The 22,719-nt window shown below is 45.3% G+C and overlaps 1 protein-coding gene across 1 annotated transcript; it reads left to right on the plus strand.

Annotated features, from left to right (window-relative positions):
• The first annotated feature begins 21,432 nt into the window (after nt 1–21,432).
• On the plus strand, nt 21,433–22,353 carry LOC144767456 (olfactory receptor 1G1-like). The gene has a single exon (XM_078650880.1). It carries the CDS (start codon nt 21,433–21,435, stop codon nt 22,351–22,353), a length of 921 nt encoding a protein of 306 aa, XP_078507006.1.
• The last annotated feature ends 366 nt before the right edge of the window (nt 22,354–22,719 follow it).

A 22,719-nucleotide genomic window follows, 5' to 3' on the forward strand; every position in this document is an offset into this window, starting at 1 on the left:
ACAGGACCAAATTAGTTACTCCAAACTGACTATATAATAACACGAAAATCTACAAGGGTACTGCCCCTGCTTTGGATAATGGTTGACATGCGCTGTGGAATGAAATGTGAGGGAAACTAGCTGTTATACTTAACTCCACTCCGTGCCTAAACGTGCTCACCAGTGCCTACTGCAACAAACGCCTGCATGACACACAAGGCTCTACACTTGAGCTCTCCCGGATACCTCACTCAGAAGCTGTCAATCTCTGGCGGCTCTAGAAACACTAGAGGCACAAATAATCTTCTGCTAAAACCTCGAAGATTCCGGAATGAAAAAACGTATAAACGCTCTTTTTCAGGAATGGCACCCAGGATCTGGAACTCACTCCCTCCTGAAACCAGGCTCATCTCCTCCATCACACTTTTTAAGAAAGAAGTAAAAGCTATTTTTATGGCCAAATACACTTGACCTATTAGCGTGGATCTGTAAAGACTATACACCGATCTGTTCTATTCTGTTCGAACTCTACGACTATGTATTTCACCTGTATTATTGACGTTACTGACTATCTATGCACACATTTATCTGTAATATTTATATCATTGATGTACCTGTATTACTTTGCTCCCTCACGTACCTACCCTTCCCACTTATTATGTTTAATTTCACTCTCTTGTTGGTATTCCCGGCTTTGTAAAGCGCTCTGATATCTGCAAAGATCTTGTTCGCGCTATATAAAACTTTCAAAATAAATAAATAAATAAATAAAATAAGTTACAAAACCACGTAAAGTGCCGGCAAACGATAAAAATGGAATCGACATGCATACCGTGAAGTACAAAGAACCGAAATCAAAGAGACGAGTGCCGGTTAGTGTGGACAATCTACTTACGAGGGATCGGACGAAGCCATATCTTCAGAGGAATATCCCGGTGTACACAGTTCAATGAGAACAGTGTTGATAAGTGGATAGAGAGTCACCTGATCGGAAGTCTAACCAATGGATGACGAGGAAGAAAAAGGAGCACCCGTCATGTGATCAGGGTGTCCGTGCTTCATAATAAGGAAGTGTGTGAAGTGTCAAGGTTGGTGGGAACCTAAAACTCGAATCGAAAAACATGCAAGGGGCATAGTGCTTTCCAATTGACAAAGAAAAACGGTTGTGACAGCGCTAACATTATGACGAAAATTAGTAACATTTTAACACAATGAAGTTATGCAAAACGAATACTGCAGTATTAACAGGGACCAGTATTTATCGAAAGGCAATGCAGCAAAAAGTTTATAAAAAACAAGAGTGTTCTACACGATCATTCATCCCAGCTGAGTGAGCAGTATTAAGTTTTTGATCCAATAAAATTCCGCTCTCAGTCTTTGTTTTAAAGGATCCATGTCTGGGCGTTGTGGGGTGGTCTCAAGAACCGTAAATCTGAATTGGGATATTTGATGCCCTGCATCTTTCCAATGACATGCTACAGTTGATTTGACATTAGCTAGTCGAATGTTGCTCTTGTGTTCCGTGATGCGTACTTTGATTTTACGTTCTGTTTGTCCGACATATACTTTGCCACAGTGGCATTTGATTGCGTAAATACAGTTCATGGTGTCGCAGGTACTGGTATGATGCAGATCTATTAGATAACCTTTGGTAGGATGAGTAAAAGTTTTGCCAATAATCACATTGTTGCAATGAATGCAATTGAGGCATTTCAGCATTCCTTTCCAATTGGGATTCACTTTCTTGGTTGTGTTTAGTAATTCTTTCAAATTCTTTGATCTTTGAAATGCGAATGTGACTTTATCACTGTATAGGTCTTTTAGATCTGGTTCAGATTGAATTAAATGCCAGTGTTTGTTGATGATCCGTTTGATTTTAGTGGATTCCGTAGAATATTTCATCACACAAACTGTTTATTTGCTTAAAATCTTAGGTTTCTCTTGTAACAAAGTCATTCTGTCGAGTTTTGCAATTTTTCTTAACGACGAGTCTAGAATGTTTTGAGGATAACCCCTCTGTTGATATTTCACTGTTTGTTCATTAAGTGAGATTGACAGGTCTTTATCATTGGTCGTGATTCTTTTCAATCTGATGAATTGCGACGTCGGCAGGTGCTTCTTTAGAGATTCTGGGTGGAAGCTTTGAAATAAGAGGCTGGCGTTTCTGTCTGTTTTCTTTGAGAAGACTTTTGTGCTGATTGAGTTCTTGACAAGCATCACTTGGACATCTAGAAATGCGATGGATTCATTTTCAATAGTGTGGGTGTACTTGATGCGTTCATTATGTGTATTCCATCTGGCTATGTTTGACTCTAGTTGCCCTCTTGAACCTTGCCAGATTAAGACAATGTCATCTATGTAACGTTTGAACATTATTAGTCCAGATGTCCATTCTTGATTATGTAAGACGTGGTTAGTCTCAAATTTGTTCATAAAGATATTTGCATATGAGGGTGCCCCCCCAAAGCCCATCGAGGTCCCGTTGCATTGATTAAAAAATTGACCTTGCGATTAAGGAGGTTTGTTGATATTGCATTGTATTTTGTTTTGACACCTGGTTTTCTCTCTTATTAATATCAAATAAACTTTTCTTGAACTTAAAAAAATTGACCTTGCCACTCGAAGTAGCTGTGGTATAATGCGAATTGCATAAGTTCCAAGATCACCACTTTTTGTGATTCTTCCAGATCACTGTTGAGTAAACTCCATTCTAGAGCTTCAATACCCTCATTGTGAGGGATGGAGGTATATAGCGCCGTGACATCTATAGTACATAACCAGTATGTAGAACCTTCCTGTAGTGACACGGATCTGAGTAAGTTAAAAAAAGTTGTGATGTCTTTGATGTATGTCACACACTTCTGTACAATTGGTTGTAAAAACTTGTCAATGAACTTCCCAATTGGCTCTGAGATGGACCCACACGCTGAGACGATGGGTCTAAAGGGCGGATTGATGGGGTTCTTGTGGATTTTGTGCAACATGTACAGTCGCGGTCTTCTTGGGTATTTCATGATCAAAAATGCGTGAGTTTTTTGGCTGATCCTCTTCATTGTTACTGCGTGATCTAGTATTTGTTGCAAAATTTGTTGAAATTCTTGCGTGGGATCACTTTCCAATGGTAAATAAATGTCTTGATTCAAAACATGAAGGTTAACACTGTTCACATAAAAGTCAGTATCCATCACTATGAGCGCACGGTTGAGCTGGCAAGGTTCAAGAGAGCAACTAGAGTCAAACATAGCCAGATTGAATACACATAATGAACGCATCAAGTTCACCCACACTATTGAAAATGAATCCATCGCATTTCTAGATGTCCAAGTGATGCTTGTCAAGAACTCAATCAGCACAAAAGTCTTCTCAAAGAAAACAGACAGAAACGCCAGCCTCTTATTTCAAAGCTTCCACCCAGAATCTCTAAAGAAGCACCTGCCGACGTCGCAATTCATCAGATTGAAAAGAATCACGACCAATGATAAAGACCTGTCAATCTCACTTAATGAACAAACAGTGAAATATCAACAGACATTCTAGACACAACGTTAAGAAAAATTGCAAAACTCGACAGAATGACTTTGTTACAAGAGAAATCTAAGATTTTAAGCAAAAAAACAGTTTGTGTGATGAAATATTCTACGGAATCCACTAAAATCAAACGGATCATCAACAAACACTGGCATTTAATTCAATCTGAACCAGATCTAAAAGACATATACAGTGATAAAGTCACATTCGCATTTCAAAGATCAAAGAATTTGAAAGAATTACTAAACACAACCAAGAAAGTGAATCCCAACTGGAAAGGAATGCTGAAATGCCTCAATTGCATTCATTGCAACAATGTGATTATTGGCAAAACTTTTACTCATCCTAACAAAGGTTATCTAATAGATCTGCATCATACCAGTACCTGCGACACCATGAACTGTATTTACGCAATCAAATGCCCCTGTGGCAAAGTATATGTCGGACAAACAGAACGTAAAATCAAAGTACGCATCACGGAACACAAGAGCAACATTCGACTAGCTAATGTCAAATCAACTGTAGCATGTCATTGGAAAGATGCGGGGCATCAAATATCCCAACTCAGATTTACGGTTCTTGAGACCATCCCACAACGCCCAGACATGGATCCTTTGAAACAAAGACTGAGAGCGGAATTTTATTGGATCAAAAAACTTAATACTGCTCACCCAGCTGGGATGAAAGATCGTGTAGAACACTCTTGTTTTTTATAAACTTTTTGCTGCATTGCTTTTCGATAAATACTGGTCCCCGTTAATACTGCAGTATTTGTTTTGCATAACTTCATTGTGTTAAAATGTTACTAATTTTCGTCATAATGTTAGCGCTGTCACAACCGTTTTTCTTTGTCAATTGGAAAGCACTATGCCCCTTGCATGTTTTTCGATTCGAGTTTTACGTTCCCACCAACCTTGACACTTCACACACTTCCTTATTATGAAGCACGGACACCCTGATCACATGACGGGTGCTCCTTTTTCTTCCTCGTCATCCATTGGTTAGACTTCCGATCAGGTGACTCTCTATCCACTTATCAACACTGTTCTCATTGAACTGTGTACACCGGGATATTCCTCTGAAGATACGGCTTTGTCCGATCCCTCGTAAGTAGATTGTCCACACTAACCGGCACTCGTCTCTTTTATTTCGGTTCTTTGTACTTCACGGTATGCATGTCGATTCCATTGTTATCGTTTGCCGACACTTTACGTGGTTTTGTAACTTACACAGACGTTTGTTGCAGTAGGCACTGGTGAGCACGTTTAGGCACGGAGTGGAGTTAAGTATAACAGCTAGTTTCCCTCACATTTCATTCCACAGCGCATGTCAACCATTATCCAAAGCAGGGGCAGTACCCTTGTAGATTTTCGTGTTATTATATAGTCAGTTCGGAGTAACTAATTTGGTCCTGTTTTACCCATTGTTTTCAGACCGCTGACGAAGGGTCATGGTTATTGACCCGAAATGCACTGGGTGGACGTAAAACCATGAGGAATTACGATATTGCAACATAAGAGTATTATTATGTACGCAAGGAACTTTTGAATACCATTCATCATTTGCAATGAATTGAATTTGTTTATATTTGGATGAAATTAAATTGAACCTGGAGAAGAAACCCACGTGTTTTATTGTGTATCGAGCGCATGGTCGGGAGGGCAGGTGACCCTGCCCACAACACTGCACACATCGGTAAAAGGCACGGTCTGACTACGTGTGACGACCAATGCGCTCCCCTGACTTATAAATCTAAACCACAACCAAACTTATTGATCAACCACAGTGAGTGCACGGGGATAACAAATTTGTTCCTGTTCTAAGTGGAAATACCTGGAGAGACCATCTGCATTGCCATGGTCAGTCCCTGGTCTGTGCTCCACTGTAAAGTCGATCCCCTGTAGGGAAATGGACCACCTTGGAAGTTTGGGGTTTTCACCCTTCATTTGATTTAGCCATAAGAGGGGCTTATGGTCGGTCTGAATCTTGAAGTGAGTTCCAAACAAGTATGGCCTCAACTTCTTCAGGGCCCAAACCACAGCAAAGGCCTCACTCTCAATAGCTGACCAACGTTTCTCCCTAGGGTTCAACCTTCTACTTATAAAAGCAATGGGCTGGTCATGCCCATCAATATTTAGTTGAGATAGAACAGCTCCCACACCCAACTCAGAAGCATCTGTTTGGACAATGAAGGTTTTGGAGTAGTCAGGACTCTTGAGAATAGGTGCAGTACACATGGCCTGTTTCAGGTCATCGAATGCCGTCTGACAGCTAACTGTCCAGTGAATTGTCTTTGGCATTTTCTTGCTTGTCAAGTCATTGAGTGGTGTCACAATGGACCCATAATTTTTGACAAACTTCCTATAGTAACCAGACAGGCCCAATAAAGCTCTGACCTGTGTCTGGGTGGTTGGAGGAGCCCAGTCCTTTATGGCCTGTATCTTGCTCTCCAAGTGTTGAACCTGGCCTCCACCTAAAAGGTGGCCCAGGTACACAACCTGACACTGCCCTATCTGGCACTTGGTGGCCTTGATAGTGAGGCCTGCCTTCGGCAGGGCTTCCAAAACTTTCCTAAGGTGGACCAGGTGATCCTCCCAGATGGAGCTGAAGACAGCAATATCATCTAGATATGCTGCACAAAAGTCATCCAACCCAGTGAGAACTTGGTTCACCAACCTTTAATAAGTGGCATGTGCATTTTTCAAACCAAAGGGCATCACCACAAATTGGTAATCACCTCCTGGGGTAGAACATGCTGTTTTGGCCTTGGCATCCTCAGCTAACCTGATTTGCCAATAACCAGCTGTTAGGTCAAATGTACTCAAGAATGTGGCAGAAGGCAATTTATCTATGAGTTCATCTCCCCAAGGTATTGGATGGGCATTTGTCTTAGTGACAGCATTGAGACCCCTGTAGTCTGCACAAAACCTCATCTCTCTCTTACCATCCTGGGTGTGAGGTTTTGGCACTAGAACTACAGGACTAGCCCAAGGGCTCTCTGAGGGTTCAATGACTCCCAATTCCAACATCGTTTGTACTTCTTTCTTTATGCAGTCCCTGGCGTGGTCAGGTTGCCTGTAGATTTTACTCTTGACAGGCAGACTGTCACCAGTGTCCACCTCATGGGTGCACCAGTTTGTCTGACTGGGTGTCAGTGACAACATTTGTCTAAAGGATTGAGGAACCTGTTTGCAATCCTTTTGTTGATGCTCAGAGAGGCTGTCAGAAAAGACCACACCATCAACTGACACATCATCAGGTTTCTGAGTGAGCAGGTCTGGGAGAGGGTCACTCTCTTCCTCCTGTCCCATGTCCTCCCTGTCGACAAATGCCTTGAGCCTGTTTACATGAAGCACCCTGTGGGGGCTCCTGGGAGTTCCAAGGTCCACCAGGTAGGTGACCTCTCCCTTCTGCTCGATGATGGTATGGGGTCCTGATGGTATGGGGTCCAGACCATTTGTCTTGGAGAGCTGCTGGGGCCACTGGCTCCAACACCCACACCTTCTGTCCTGGGTGATAAACAGTCAGGACAGCCTTTTGGTCATGCCAAGCTTTTTGAAGTTTTTGGCTGGCCTCAAGGTTTTTGGTTGCCTTCTCCATGTACTCTGCCATCCTGGAGCGGAGACCAAGTACTTAGTCCATTATGTCAAGCTTAGGCTTTTTGAGAGGTAACTCCCATCCTTCCTTCACAAGACATAGGGGTCCTCTTACAGGATGCCCAAACAGAAGCTCAAAAGGGCTGTAGCCAACCCCCTTCTGTGGGACCTCTCTGTAAGCAAACAGGAGGCAGGGTAAAAGGATGTCCCATCTTCGCCTAAGCTTTTCAGGTAACCCTTTTATCATCCCTTTTAGGGTCTTGTTGAATCTCTCCACAAGCCCATTGCACTGTGGGTGATAGGGCGTGGAAAATGTGTAATTTACACCACACTCCTTCCACATTGCAGTCAAGTATCCTGACATGAGGTTTGCACCTCTGTCAGAGACAACCTCCTTAGGAAACCCCACTCTGGAGAAAATTCCAAGTAGGGCCCTGGCCACAACAGAAGCAGTAGTGGTCCTAAGGGGAATAGCTTCTGGATACCTGGTGGCATGATCCACTACCACCAGTATAAACCTGTGCCCAGATGCTGTTGGGGGGTCCATTGGTCCTAAAATGTCTATCCCCACTCTTTCAAAGGACACCCCCACCACAGGTACTGGTATAAGGGGGGCCTTTGTTGTGCCACCTGATTTGCCACTGGCTTGACAGGTGACACATGAGGGACAAAACTCTTTGGTGTCTTCAGACATGTGAGGCCAGTGAAAGTGTGGGGCAAGCCTGTCCCAAGTCTTGTTCTGGCCTAAGTGTCCTGCAAGGGGAATTTCGTGGGCTAAGGTGAGAAGGAAACTTCTGAGAGACAAGAGGATGACCAGCCTCCTGGTAGCACCAGGCTTGGGGTCTCTTGCCTCAGAGTATAGGAGTCCTTCATCCCAGTATACCTTGTGGGCACCTGTAGCACTCCCTGCAGCCTCAGCAGCAGCTTGCTGTCTGAGGGGTTCAATGGAGGAACAGTCTAACTGTGCCTGCCTCAAGTCTGCCCTGAATGGTCCCCCTGTCCCAGGAAACTCAACCTGTTCAGGTTCAAGCTCTTCTAGGACAGTTCCTTCTGAGGTCTTTGGGTCAGCCTCCTGAGAGGGCTGATCCTCAACCTGAGGCAGGGGGGAAGGCACTGCCTTAACCCTACTGCTCTTCCTCTTGGGTAGCGTCTGGTCCATTGTTCCAGGATCCAGCACTTGTTCAGCTAGACATTTCTTGGCCTGTGACCTGGTTCGGCAAGGACAAGTGAGGAGAAACCTAACATTTCTACATTAGTCCTGTACTCCACATCTGACCACATGGAGGATTCCAAATCATTGCCCAAGAGACAATCTACTGGGAGGTCTGAACTAACTGCAACCCTTTTGAGGCCAGTTACCCCTCCCCAGGAGAAGTTAACAACTGCCATACTGTGATTGGTAATGACGTTGCTAGCATTGGTCACTAGGTAGTCTGAACCTAGCATGATCTGATCAGGGTCCACAAAGGCTGGTGTCACCATAGTGACACTGGCACATGTATCCCTGTAGGCCTGAGCCATTTTTCCATTGATTAAAGGCGTTTGCCTGTATTTGACCAGAGTACTGGGACTTACAGTAGGGGTCATATCCATGTCCCCAGTACAAACAAGAACAGCCTGAGTAGGTATTCTGACTAAGTCAGAACCCACCTCAGTTCCCAGGGTTAATCCAACTATAGCCCTGGGGGGTACACTACCACTACTAACTGTACTAGGGGGTGCATGTGTCTTAGGGATAGTAGTGGTAGGAGCTGTGCCTTTCTTGGTGCACTCACTAAACCAGTGAGTCTTACTTTTACAGTATTGGCACCATGGTTTCTTTGGAACCTCAGTCTTCTTCTTTTGGGAATTCTGGGACCCACCCGCCTTGGATTGTTAGGGCCCTGTTGAAGACTTCTGGTCAGTGTTGATTCTGATTACTACCCTTTTGGTCTGCTTTCTTTTGGCCACCACCTTGGTTCTGGTTCTGCTGCTTAACCCTGGTTCTGACCCATCTGTCTGCCTTCTTTCCCAATTCTTGGGGCGAGGTCAGATCTGAGTCAATCAGGTGCTGATGCAACAACTGGTTCTGACAATTATTTAAGATTTGTTCTCACATAATAAGCTTGTACAATCCTGTGTAATCAGTAACTTTACTACCCAGTAACTAACCTTCCAAAGCCTTAGTGGCACAATCAACAAAGTCAGTCCAACCCTGAGCCTGAGTTTTCTGGGTGTCTCTGAACATCAACCTGTACTGTTCAGTTGTTAAGCCAAACCCATCAATCAGTGCAGTTTTCAGGACTTGGTAATCATTAGCATCCTCATCTCTAACAGTGAGGAGCTTATATCTACCTTTACCTTCAAAGGAGAGCCACAATATAGCTGCCCACTGACTCTGGGGTACCTGCTGTACTTTGCAGGCCCTCTCCAGAGCAGTTATCCATTTGTGGATATCATCTCCTGCTTTATAGGAGGGCACTATTTTACTTAGGTGTCTATTATCAAAACTCCTGTCTTTATCCCTAGGGATACTGCTGCCACCAGTGGGCTCTACCTCACTCAATTTTTGCTCTCTGGCAAAAGCAAGTTTCTCTTTGGCAAGGGCAAGTTCTTCCCTTTGGATCCTCAGATTAACTTCCGACATATTTGCCTCATGCTCTCTCCTCTGAGGGGAAGTGATCCTCCTCTGAGCAGATGCACGAGAGACATGGGAGTGAACAGATCTGTTGGAGTCCCTAGAGTGAGACCTATCTCTTCTAATCCCAAGGTTAGGCCTGCTTGTGGATGGTACTGGGGCTCCCCCAGCTCCATCCCTATGTATGTCTAAGTTGGCCCTTGTAAGTCTGCTGACTAAAGGTTGGCCATTGTCTGCCTCATCCTCAGATAAGCTTCCCTCTTCCCTACCATCTACATTTTCTTTTTCAGGGAGGTTAGAGTCTGTGTCACCTTCTAAGGGGGGCATGCTCCCATCTTCTGGATCAGAGGGGCCTGGGTTAGAAGCCCTTCTAGCATCATATGTCTCTAAGAGACCTAACAGAAAAGGAGTGGTAGGGTTAGAACCCTGTTTTCAATTTCCTGGAGGTACACAATTGTCTCATCTCCTGGAAGCTGAGGGCTGCATATCTGGAAAGGACCTGTGGAGGGTCACTAACCACAAGGGGAGTCAATGAGGTCTCTCCTGTGGTAGACATGCTTTCTAGTGAGATGTAAGTGGTGCACTTACCTACACTATGGGTTTTCCTACTGATCCCTTGCTAAGAGTTGTAGTCAGGGTGTGCTAGGCCCTTTCTACTACAACAGCTGGTTCAGTAGAACTCAGAGTATTTCTAAGCTTGTTATATGTACCTATGGTACCTTATGTGATCTTTCAAATGATATCTCAAGATTATATTTGGTAAAAACAACAGCAAGCTCAAATCCCAACCGCTGCACACCAATGTGAGAAGTTGGCCTGATATATGATGCTCACTAGTTCTAGCGATCACCTTGTATCAGTCCAAACAACCCTTATGGTGATTGGTTGTAAGTCAACCTTATAGACCAGCTATCTTAATGGTAACATGGACAAAGCAGTCTTAGGCTAAACTCTTTTGGCATGTGAAGCCAGCTGTTTTACCACATATAACCCCATGAATACCAGATGAAAGGATACCACACAGGTCTTATAAAAAAACAATATATTTATTACTAACAAACACCTCTGAACTCTTTATGAGATCAGAGGGCTAAGCACATAACAATACTCTTCAGAAAAACACAGTGAATCGCACAAATTATAATTGTACCCTAGGGGCACGGCAAACCATATACTAAGTAAATTGTATAAGGAAATCGATAGAGGAAATGGAGCTGCCCAGAGGCTGTAGGATCGCTGGGACTACACTACCCTAACCGTAGGTAAGTAGCAGGAGGCCCACGGGACGCGTGTGCAGAGTGTGAACTCACACGCGAGATGCCGAACAAAGTCAATGGGCAGAACAAATTACGAAAAGGTGAGTAAAAGACAGTTCCTACTAGTTACGACTAAAACGACAGGATACCTGGACACTAGGAGAGTCAATCTACCCGTGAGCACCGAAATGCTCTCGTTACCTCACCCACGCGCTGCGGGTGCATAGGTGTGAAAGTGTGTCGGGTTTCCGGGTCGAAGTCAATGGAGCCTTGAAGAAAGATGCTGCAGGCGACCAGGAGGAAGATGTCCGGAGCGATCCACGGGTGGATCGAGGAAGATGAAGACCTGAAAGCAGAGGGGACAATGTTCAAAGTCACTAGCCAGTGACCGGTGTTGGACCAGGAAGGAACCAGATGTTGTCGTCACGATCAGGTGAAGAGTAGACGTTTGACTCTGCAGCCACGTGGACCAGGAGGTGTCTTCAACAACCAGGATGGAGGCACGAGCTGTCCCACGCAGGCTCTCGCTGTCGGCGGTGTCTGCTCCGGATTCGGCGTCAATAGGCCTTGGCAAAGGCAACCCACGCGGTGAGAGGAAAAGGCGTCTGGTGCGGACCAGGAGGGTCCGGGGTGCTTCTCCTTTGTGCAGGGAAGCAAAGGCCAGTCTGGAGCACCCAGACCAGCAGTGTAGATTTTTTTGAGTCGTCGTCTAGGAAGTCACTAGCCAGCCGGCAAGTGACCAGACAACGCGTCGAGCAGCAATCAAGCAAAAGGGCCCCACGCAGATCTCGTGGATGCTGGAGGGCGGATCTTCTGTGCAGGAGCTGCTCGGGGCTGGGGCTTCTCAATCCCCAAAGCACTTTCTCGAGGATGCCTCTGAAGTCGTGCTGGAAGCGAAGTGCAGTTTCTTCAAGATGGCCGGTCCCACGTGTCTCGTCGCACCCACGGGTCACAGCTGTGCTGCAGATGTGGGTAGAGGTCGGAGAGGTCTGGGAATCCGGGTCTCCTCGCGCTCTGAGGTCTGATTCCAGCAGGAAGGACGACAAAGTGAACCGCTAGGACGCTTGATGTTGCCTGCAGTTGCAGGGTGGGCACTCCTTGCCCACAAGGGAGATTCTTCAGTCTTCTGTGGAGCAGAACGTCGAAGTCCAGAGTTTCTTCTTTGTAGAGTTATTCAGGATAATCTAATTTGGAATGGGACCAGCTCCTACCTTTATCCTGATAAAGGGGGCTGTACTAGTGACTAGGTCCCTCCCATGGGTGGAACCAGGAAGGGTGTGGTTACACCCCCTATCCTTTGTCCGGTTTCGCGCCAGAGCTGGGGCTGGAGTGCCCCAGCAACTGGTTTGAACCGGGGTATGCACAGGGACACCATGTGTGCCCCAGGCATGTCTCATTCCTTTCAGCCCTCCCTACCTCAATACACAAAATCCTGTCTGGGGTGGTGCTAGCACCTCCCAAGGCAGGAAACCCTTTGTCCAAGCCTCCCTCGCTGGAAGGACTCCCAGCAGCAGGAGGTCAGACTTGTGTCTGTGGTGGCAGCATCCATTTTGTGATGCTGAGGCTCTTCTTAACTTTAACCGGGGTTCACAGTTATGTATGTATGTATGTATGTGTCTTGTAAAGCGCACTGCTGCCCTGAGGCGTCCTGGTGCTGTAGACCGCTGGGGAACCCGTCATGGCTATCCCTGTGAGATGGTCCCTACTGGGTATCTCCAAGGTGAAACCAGGCATCCCCGGCGAATGTGGGGGGCCGTTGTAGAGATGAGGCAAGCTAATGCCCAGAGTTGCCGAGTGTGATCCCTGGTTAGAGTAGGCACCGAGGTGAGAATTATCAAGTCCGCTGACCCTGGTCCATGACCCTGCCGCGTCAGGAATTGAACCCTGGACCCGGGCCGTTGTCTGCTTCTGGGCCTGCCGCCTCTAACCAGTGAGCCACACCACTCCACATGTCGTATCCCTCTAGAAGGGTGGAATGCTACCCCGTCGCCAGAACTGGTGAGGCGGTAGTATTCCAAATCGTATGACACCTTATTCGACATGTTTTGATAATGCTATACCAAAGTTAGCAATAACCGCGAGGATTATAATGCACTTAAGAGTATATGGTATAGCGTTATAATGGAAACAGCTAAAGGACTTGGTTCCGAAAGCTGTAGACAGGATAAGCTCATGCTAGAGCACCATCTCACATAATTCCAAGCACTCGCCTTCAGGATTGATAAGGCCTGCCATAGGAGTGACTTATAGGAATATATGTGTCCATTTTGGGGTTAGATATAGGTATACTATATCTACAGCAAAGGGTGATTACACCACCTAGCCCCAGCTGTGTTATCAGCCAGTTGTGTCTGTTTAGGTGGCCAGCCAGGGGTGGCATAATACATGCTTCAGCCCCTGGTAGGCCTTGGGTGCACTTATGCCCTGGGTACCTATGGTTAAGCATGGGCGGATTTTGCGGATCCACGATTCACAAATTTGCGAATTCACGGATCGCGGATCCGCAAAATCCGCGGATTTTGCGGATCGCCGGATTTGGGGGCGGGGCTTCCTCAAGTGTGTGGGCGGGGCCAAACGGACGGGGCTTCCATGCGAGCGCACATGCCTCTTGTGTGTATAAAAGGTCAGAGACCGATCAGAGCAGCAGATTAAGAGACAGAAGCTCCTGGTCACAGGAAAAGCACGGGGATTGCGCTCGTGAAAGTCAAAGATGCAAATGCCTCTGGCCTGCATCACAGCGGATTTTCGATGGTATATTTGGGAAGAAGGCACACCTGCCCAGCCTCCACAACGCTCACGATTGTTTTTGGGCTGATGAATGAGTCACTGAATTTAAGCTTCAACTAGGGCACATGCTTTATTGATATCTGCAAGTGTTTCCTGTTGAGGTTTATTTTTTGTGCCAGGACCGTTGTGCCAGAATGAACCCTGCCCTTCATATTTATTCAAGAAGACATCACCGTTTTTCCCCATCGTAAATAATTTACGATGGCGCCGGCAAGCTGCCAGCGCCATCCTGAAAAAGTTACTTAATTAGCTTCAACAGGAAGCTCCAACTGATAAAATAAAGCAGGCGCTCGAGCCCCTGCTTTATCTTATCTATCAGAGCTTCCTGTTGAAGCTAATTAAGTAACTATTTGAGGATGGCGCTGGCAGCTTGCCGGCGCCATCGTAAATTAGGCTTTGAACTTTTGACCGCGGAAGCCGCCGCTCGCGGATTGCGGATTTTCGGTAAATTCGCGAGAGTTCGCGGACCGCGAATTTACCGAAAATCCGCAAAATCCGCGATCGGAGCGGATTTTGCGCTCATGCTTACCTATGGTACACTGTACAAGGACTTATAAGAGTGACCCAATACCAATTGGTAAATGCACCTAAAGTACATGTGTGTCAATTTAGAGAGAGAACAGCTAGGCTGTGTGTCTGATTAGCAGGCCCACAGCCAGGGAAAGTCGTAAACCAGTGAAGCAAAAAGCAAAAATCTTGGGTGACCATAGGATTGCAGACCCTACTCTCCTACAGTATTATCCACTCCCCAATTCCTTCGGTGTTTGTCTTGGGGAGTTGTGCCATCTGTTCTACGATTGGAACTCCAAGGAATCGTTAGACTATGTTCATTTCTCAAAACTTGTGGAGCCAGGAGCTTTTTTAAGCAGGTCCAGCACACGTTCCCCCTAACTAACCTTATTTATAAAAAAGATAGGGTGCAGTTCCTAAGAAGAAGTGGGAGTATTCAGGTCTGTGGAATACCCTTCTTTTGGAGGAAGTGCCCTCACACACCCTGAAAGGTGTCATGCTTCATCATTTGGGCCTGCTCCTCATCGGGCCGGCGCTGCAATATCCGACGGGCACTTGTGAAGGGGCTCTTTGGCAGAGATCTTTTTGATGACGCCATAATGTGCATGGGGCATGTGTAATGAAGTGCATAGTGTAGTAACGTGCAGAAGGGTGCGGTAATGTCATGTCATGTCATGTCAGAAGTTTTTAAATAGCGCATCTTATCACCACAAGGTCTCAAGGCGCCTGCAGCATAAAAACCAAACGAGAAAAAAAAAAAAAAGAGGAGGCAGGACCCGAAAGAGAAAACTATTGGCGGCTCAACAAGAGAGGACAGTTACTTGGAAAAGAGCCAGGTTTTTAGAGCTTTGCGAAATTGCTTATGGTCAGCGATGGAGAGAAGATGGGAAGGCAGTTTGTTCCAGAGAGAAGGAGCAAGGTACGAAAAAGAGCGGTGACCGTACCTGAAGGTACGTGCATGAGGTTGTGTCAGCAGAGACTTGTTACTGGACCTTAATGATCTCTTGAGGGCATACCAGTTAAGTTGCTTTTGGAGATATTGAGGCCCTTTGTTATACAGATAATTGTGTGTTAAACACAAAATCTTGAAGTGGCTTCTCTGACGAATGGGGAGCCAGTGCAACTTTTTCAGACATGGCGCTGATGCAGTTCTGGGAGGCAGATCCAAAACTAGTCTGGACGCTGCATTCTGAAGGGTTTGCAGTTTAATCAGTAGATCCTTGTTCAGGCCAGAGTACATGGCATTACCATAATCAAGATGGCTAATGATGAGGCCTTGGACCAAAGGTTTTCTGGCTTCAATGGGAAGCCATCTGAAGATCTTCCTGAGGTTGCGCATTATGCCATAGCAAGTACCTGTCACTTTGGCGATATGATTTTTCATTGACAAAGTACTGTCTATTATATTTCCTAAGTTAAGGACAGTCGACTTAGGGGAAGGACACGCTCCCAATTCCGCAGGCCACCAATCTTGCGTCCAGCCCCTTTCTGCCTTACCAAACAGAATAATTTCTGTTTTGCCCGCATTCAATTGGAGTTTGTGATTCCTCATCCAGCTGCTAATCTCGACCATACAATTTTTGAAACGTGAGCGAGTGCCGACGGGGTCCACGCCACACGTAATCAGCAGCTGGGTATCGCCGGCATATGACACAGTTTCAAAACCATAGGAATTAATAATTTTGGCCAAGGGAGTTAGGTACAGGATAAAGAGCAACGGGCTCAAGATCGACCCTTGAGGTACCCCCACAGTTACAGGATGACTGCTAGAGACCAAGGTGTCGACTCGAACGGTAGTGAGGCGGCCAGTGAGATAGTCTTCAATCCAACCCAGGCCCCCTCCTCTTACACCTATCTCCCACAGACTATGTTTCAAAATACTGTGGGAGATGGTGTCAAATGCAGCCGAGAGGTCCAGGAGGGTGAGAATGGCTGATTCGCCTCTGTCCACCGCGAGTCTGATGTTATCTACAATCTCGACGACAGCCGCTTCTGTACTGTGGGCAGCCCGAAAACCGGATTGGGAAGGGTCCAGGACTCCGCGTGCCTCTGCGTAGGCCGTCAACCGGTTAATTACAAGATGTTCCAGCACTTTCCCAAAGAAAGGTGACAAAGAAATAGGCCGGTAAGGAGAGTGGGATCGTCAGAAGGTTCCTTCAGAATTGGCTTCACTTGAGCGTGCTTCCACTTAGAGGGGTCAATGGCTTGCTCAAGTGAGGCATTAAATATGGCCGTAAGAGGGTCGGCTAACAGAGGCATAATTAAATTACAGTGGCGCGGTGGAAATGGATCCATAGGGAATCCAGATTTTATTTTGCCTAAACCCTCCAAAGTTTCCATGACTTTGATCGGAGCGAATTCCATCAAATAAGAGGATTCGCTACCATCCTCCAATGATGGCGGGGGCCTCAGACTACTGTCTGGAAGGGGCTGGACTAGATCTGTATTAGAGAAGGAGGAGTAGATTGATTTGATTTTGCTATCAAAGAACTCAGACATCGATTCAACCCATTTTTGAGAGGGACTAAACAGAGACTGTTCAGCGCATGGGGACGTAAATTCTCTCAGTATTTTATATAATTACTGGAACTAGCAGAGGTGTTTATACGCTGAGTCAGGTATGCCTTCATGGCCATTTTAATATTCTTTACATAGCACGAGAGTAGTGATTTATACTTGGCTCTATCCTCCTTTGTTTTTGTTTTCCGCCAGTATCGCTCTGCTACTCTGCTGGCTTGTTTATCTTTTTTTAAGTCGGTCGTAAACCAAGGGGAGGCCACCGATTTGGCTTTAACGGTGGTTTCAGGGATGACTCGGTCAAGGGTTTGTAAAATAGAAGACTCCAGATTGGTTACCCTTTGTTCTAAAGGAAGAGCCAGGCTATTTACAGGTGTAAAGTGGGCCAGGAAGGCTTCAGATGTAAGTTTACTCCACGGGCGAATCGGCACTCTTTTACCACTCAGAGATTTAATAGAGGTCTGGCTAAGGAGATTGAACTTTAAGAGATAATGATCAGTCCAGATCACAGGAAGAGGAACTTCCATACTAAATTTAGAAGAGCTGGTGAAGATTAGGTCAAGGGTATGGCCCGCACGATGTGTCGGACCCATTAGTCTTTAGGTTTGACCAAGGCTTTCCAACGTTCTTATTAGGAGGCATGTGTCGGAATCTGAAGAAAGCTCAGCATGATAGTTAAAATCGCCTAGTAGGATAAAATTCTTAGTCGCCAGTGCATGGGCGACTATCGTTTCTAATAGTTGATTAACGAAACCTGTTTTAAGGCCCGGGGGCCTATAGACTAATGCTCCTCACCAGTTATCCCAGCAGGAGATTTTAATATTAACTATCATGACTTCTGCCGTAGGACTTGAAAAGGATTCCAGCAGCTTGATCTAAATTGGGGCTTTAGCCGCAATGGCTATGCCTCCACCCCTCCGCATCTCCCTGTCCACCCTCATTAAGAGGTATTCCGGGGGAAAAGCAGACGCTAGATCTGATGATGCCTGATTATGAAACCAAGTTTCAGTAAAAAAACAAATATCAGGTTTATCTGCTTCAAGTAAGCTCCACACCTCAATGGCATGCTCAGGCATTGACCGTGCGTTAAGGTAAAGTGCGGTGATGGTCTTATCTTTTACTGGGCTAACTCTGGCCAGTATAGTTGTCGAGCTTGGTGGCAGGGTCAAATTAACCCTGCACTTGGCCGTGGCTGAAGAAGAACATTTAGATGTCTCATTCAGAGGGGTCAGAAAGGGATATACTCGCGGCTGAGTCCACTGGGTGAGTGATCTTAAGTCTAAGGTTCTGCCGGAGTCCAGGAGTTTTAATTCAGCACTAGTATATGATAACATCATTCACACGGCTAACCTGGCAATCAGTTACTATGAAACAAGGAAAGAAAAAAAAAGGGCAGAGGGTCCCGGCAACAGGTTTAGGAAGGCCCTACTGCCTACATTTTATTTATGGGACTTGCTAATCTAACTAAAAACAAGGTGGTCCTGTCTGGATTCAATGGTTCTATATGGCGTGTGTGTGTAGTGAGCAAAGGTCAACATGTTTCTTGCCATTGTTAGCCCCTAAGGGGTCTCTCTGCAATTCGTCAGGACTGGTTAAATTAGGAAAATATCCAAACTCTTACTCTACTGCAGGGCTGGTGCCTTAGGTGAGAAGAAATGTTGTGGTTACCTGCCTTGCACGTTAATACAGGGAACGTTTTACCTTGTATTATGTGACCTGAAAGAGAAAGCAACACAAGGAAAACATTGTAGAAAGGCATGCCGGAAAGCCTCAAGAGTGCTTGATAAAATGTTTAACAGGTAATCAATTTCACTGTCCATCTAGCAATGATACTTATTCGGATATGTGCCGAAGTGGAGTAAAAAGTTTAAGTGCAGAGAACAGGGCCATCCCCGAGATGCGGGTAGTGTCCCGGTAATCTTGACGTTAAGGGAGGAGGCTTCGTACGTTACACTCACTAGTTAAAAACAGACAAGACAGACAAACACACTCACACATAGGTTAGTGCAGCACATAGTACTGTCATAAGTGCCTATCTCCAGAAGGAGTGGTTGACATGTGCAAGTACAGATGTTGCAAATGCACTGTGTCTGTAGCCCTGGTGGACAAGGAAAGGGCACTAACCCCACAGTGGTAGGTCTGAGCCGACGGGAGCGTTTAGCAGAGCACGTTGTTCACTCACGACCTGTGAGGAGAAGAGAAACATGCAAAACGCGAGAAAATGTCATATTTAGGCTTGAGTGTTCTGACCAGGAGCGGCGGTGTGCACCGCCCATGTTGCATACTCACAGAGAGGCGGATTGGCGACTAGTCCTTCTCCTACCCCAGCTCTGTTTCCTCCTGTACTGGGATGTGCTTGGGCGGCTCTTTATGTACCGTCTTCCTGACAATGGGGGAAACAACTAGGGTGGAATCTTAGGTGGCCATGTTGGATAGGTCGCAGAAATGCGATGTCGTGAGATATCAATATAGAGGCACTGACTACGCTTAGCATGAGCAGAGTTTTTTGGGGGAATGTCTATACAGGATGTTGTATATTACGAATGACTTGCTCCTATAACCCGATGTTGGTATATTAGGGGCTAGTAAGGTGCAACACGTAAAGGATATGCTATATGTAAGTGAGTAGCAACAATGCGGTTTTGTGGGATGTTGCTCGTATGCACACAGGCAATGCTTAAAGATGTGGTTCGAGCAGGCCTGGCTCCTCCTGGGTAGTGTGGATTCTCTGCGGATGCGTACTCATATAATTGCGCATTACCAATGTCTGTCTAATGACACCTGAAATAGTGATGTAATATATCAGAGGCTTGTTAACTAGGTGAATCGCAACAACGCTGCATTGTGGGATGTTGTTCCACAGGTAATTTGAGGTATGAATACTTAGTCTGGTTGTTTTGAATTATCTCCGACTTGTATAAAACACCCGAAGTCGTTGTAGTATGTGGCTTGTGGATGAAACCCCTAACTGTCTACACGAAAGAGCAGTACTTGATTTTCCTGGTTAGTTTAGCTCACCCGAGGGGATGTCATCATTCAGACCCATGTCATGGGATGCAAGCCTGAAGACCGAGTTTTGCTCCTTCCTGAAGAGGACTTCTTTATGTATTTGAGGGTGGGACTCCAGGATGGTCCAATGTGGCTAAGTGGCTCATTGATGTAAAATGGGCACACATCTTAGTTTTAGTCTTTTTTTGTTGCACCTGATGTTACTGCAGTGCTCTGTTATTCTGTTTTTCACTGGACGAGTCATCATACCCACTTATTTGAGTTGACAGGGGCAGGTGATGAGGTAGACGCAGTTGCATGTATAGCAGTTGGTATGTTTGGTTTTTGTCCATGTGAGTGTCTCAGTCAGTGGCACCGATTTGCTTGCCCTGGTAAGTGGACAGACTGTGCATTGCCTGTAGGGGACGTGGCTAACCAGCAAGGGCAAATTCCACAGTTGTAGTTGTTGTTGGGGCCCATTCCATTTGGGTCTGGTGTTGATAAGCATGTCTTTAAGATTTGCTGTTCTTTTGAAAGCGAATCTCGGTGGGCTAGGTGATAGTTAGCCAATTTGAAGAATACTCCAGTGCTTTTTTATTACCATCCTGATCATGTTGGACTCAGGCGTATATGTGGTTAGACAGGTTAGGTTATTCAACCCTGGTTTGGGTTGTACTTCTAGAAGTGCCTCTCTGCTATTATTTCGAGCTCTGTTCTGAGCTGTCTTTATGTTCCTCATTGGATATTCTCATCTGGCTAGGTGGTCTCTGAGCTCAGGGGACTGGTGTTAGAAGTCATTCAGGTTGTTGCATATGCGTAGGTACTGCCCATAGGGTAAACTGTCCCGAAGGGCTTTTGGATAGAACTAAGTGTACAGTAGGGCGATGTGACTTTCAGTAGGTTTTTTGTAGGTTCTTCTTCTTTACAATTTGTCATGACCCAGACTGGTCATCGGGTCCAGGAAGGGCAGTTCCTGGTCTGCGGTATTTGCTGCGAATTTCAGGTATGGGTTGAGGCAGCCAACCCAGTCAACAAAGGGAAGGATCATCTCTTGGCCCCCTTCCAGAAGATAAGGAAATCGTTAATATAACACCACCACAAGGTGATATTCTCTTTGTAGGGGTTTGTGTCAGTGAGTGTGTTTAGCCTCAAAGTTTGACATGTACAGACATGCCAGACTTGGGGTGAATGTGCTGCCCATTGATGTCCCTTGTATCTGCTAAAAGAGATGGTCTTCAAACTGGAAGACGTTTTCAGTGAGTGCTATGGATGCACATTCCATTATGACACTAGTGGGTATTTTTTCCATTCAGTGTTTTGATCTTAAGATTTCTTCAATGACTTCCAGTGTTGCTTGTTGGGGGATATTGGTGTGAGAACAGTTTTAGGCCCACACATTTGCAAATAATAGTAATCCTATCTCTGAAAGACAAATGAACCCCACTGAAAGTATTGTGCAATGGAAAATATTTGTTGATAGCATTTTTTAAAGAAACCAGTATATGCTGAACATTTGCAAATTATGAAATTGGGGGCTTTTTAGAAGACAACAAATAGAAATGTGCAAGTCAAAGGATTTAGTCAAAAAATTTATTCACATTGCTGGTGTGCTTTATTTCAGCCTGCCCTCAAAGTAGCAATCGATCTGGACGAAATGGAAGGAGAAAATCTGACTTCAGAGGAACAATTCCAGATTATAGGGTTTTCCGATCTTCCACTGATGAAAATTCCCCTTTTTATTACATTTACAATAGTTTACGTGATGACTTTGATTGGAAACCTTCTTATCATGTCAATAGTATTCTCCAGATCACACCTGCACACCCCCATGTATTTTTTCCTTATAAATGTTGCCTTCATTGACATCACTTGCATCTCACTCACTTTTCCACATATGCTGGCACACTTCTTTCAGACAGGTACACTCATTTCTCTCACCAAATGTCTGCTGCAGATATATTTCTTTATCCTCTTGTTGGTGACAGAATTCCTTATCCTCACAGTTATGGCCTATGATCGGTATGTGGCCATCTGTCATCCCTTACATTACATGAGTATCGTGAACAAAAACATGTGCATTCAGCTGGCCAGTGGAAGTTGGCTTTGTGGTACCTTGATCCCTGTACCCTACGCTGTACTATTCTCGGGGTTCTCTTACTGTCAATCCCACACCATCAACCACTTCTTCTGTGATTTCACTGCCCTGATGAAGCTATCTTGCACCAGCATTCACGGTATTGAGATAATGAACTATGTATATGGATCAACTTTTGGACTGTTTCCTTTCATTTTTGTCATCGCATCTTATGTGAAGATCATCTCAGCGATACTTAAAATTAAGTCTACAGAGGGGAGGCACAAAACATTTTCCACCTGTGGTTCCCACCTCACTGTGGTTATTTTATTCTTTGGATCTGTTTGTTCTACGTATATGAGACCAACATCAAATATTTTAATAAAGGAGAACAAGATGTTGGCTTTGCTATACACGGCTATTCCTCCACTGTGCAACCCTGTCATATACACCCTGAAAAACAAAGAATTTACAAATGTTCTCAGAAAGACAAAAAAGTAGTATTGACAACAGGGCCAAAACAATCAACTACTTTTACAAGGATTTTAAAAAACTGTAAGGTGAAAATGTAACTGTAAACTGTGGATAAGGTCTTGGACAAAGAAAACTTTGATGCTCAGTGTCAGGTGTTTGGGTGATTAGTTATAACAATTATACCATGCACATAAATTAGGGGTAGTCAGGTGTAGCACCTGCTGCTTCCCTTTTCCCTTGGTCCTCCCTGCTCTGTGTTTACTATTCCTGGTCTCAGGAGCCAGAAGGCAGTTGTATACAAAAGTAAACAGGGTTGACTGGGTCTTGCGTACTTTCTGCAGTTTTACCTACTTATTCATTCTCTAACGCCTCAGCAGCAAATAAGAGTATTTG

The sequence above is a fragment of the Lissotriton helveticus genome, chromosome 7 (assembly GCF_964261635.1).
Source record: "Lissotriton helveticus chromosome 7, aLisHel1.1, whole genome shotgun sequence".
Lineage (NCBI taxonomy): Eukaryota > Metazoa > Chordata > Amphibia > Caudata > Salamandridae > Lissotriton > Lissotriton helveticus.

Bases quoted from the DNA above. Each gene is read 5' to 3' on its own strand.
- LOC144767456 (XM_078650880.1), top strand. From the start codon at position 21,433: ATGGAAGGAGAAAATCTGACTTCAGAGGAACAATTCCAGATTATAGGG.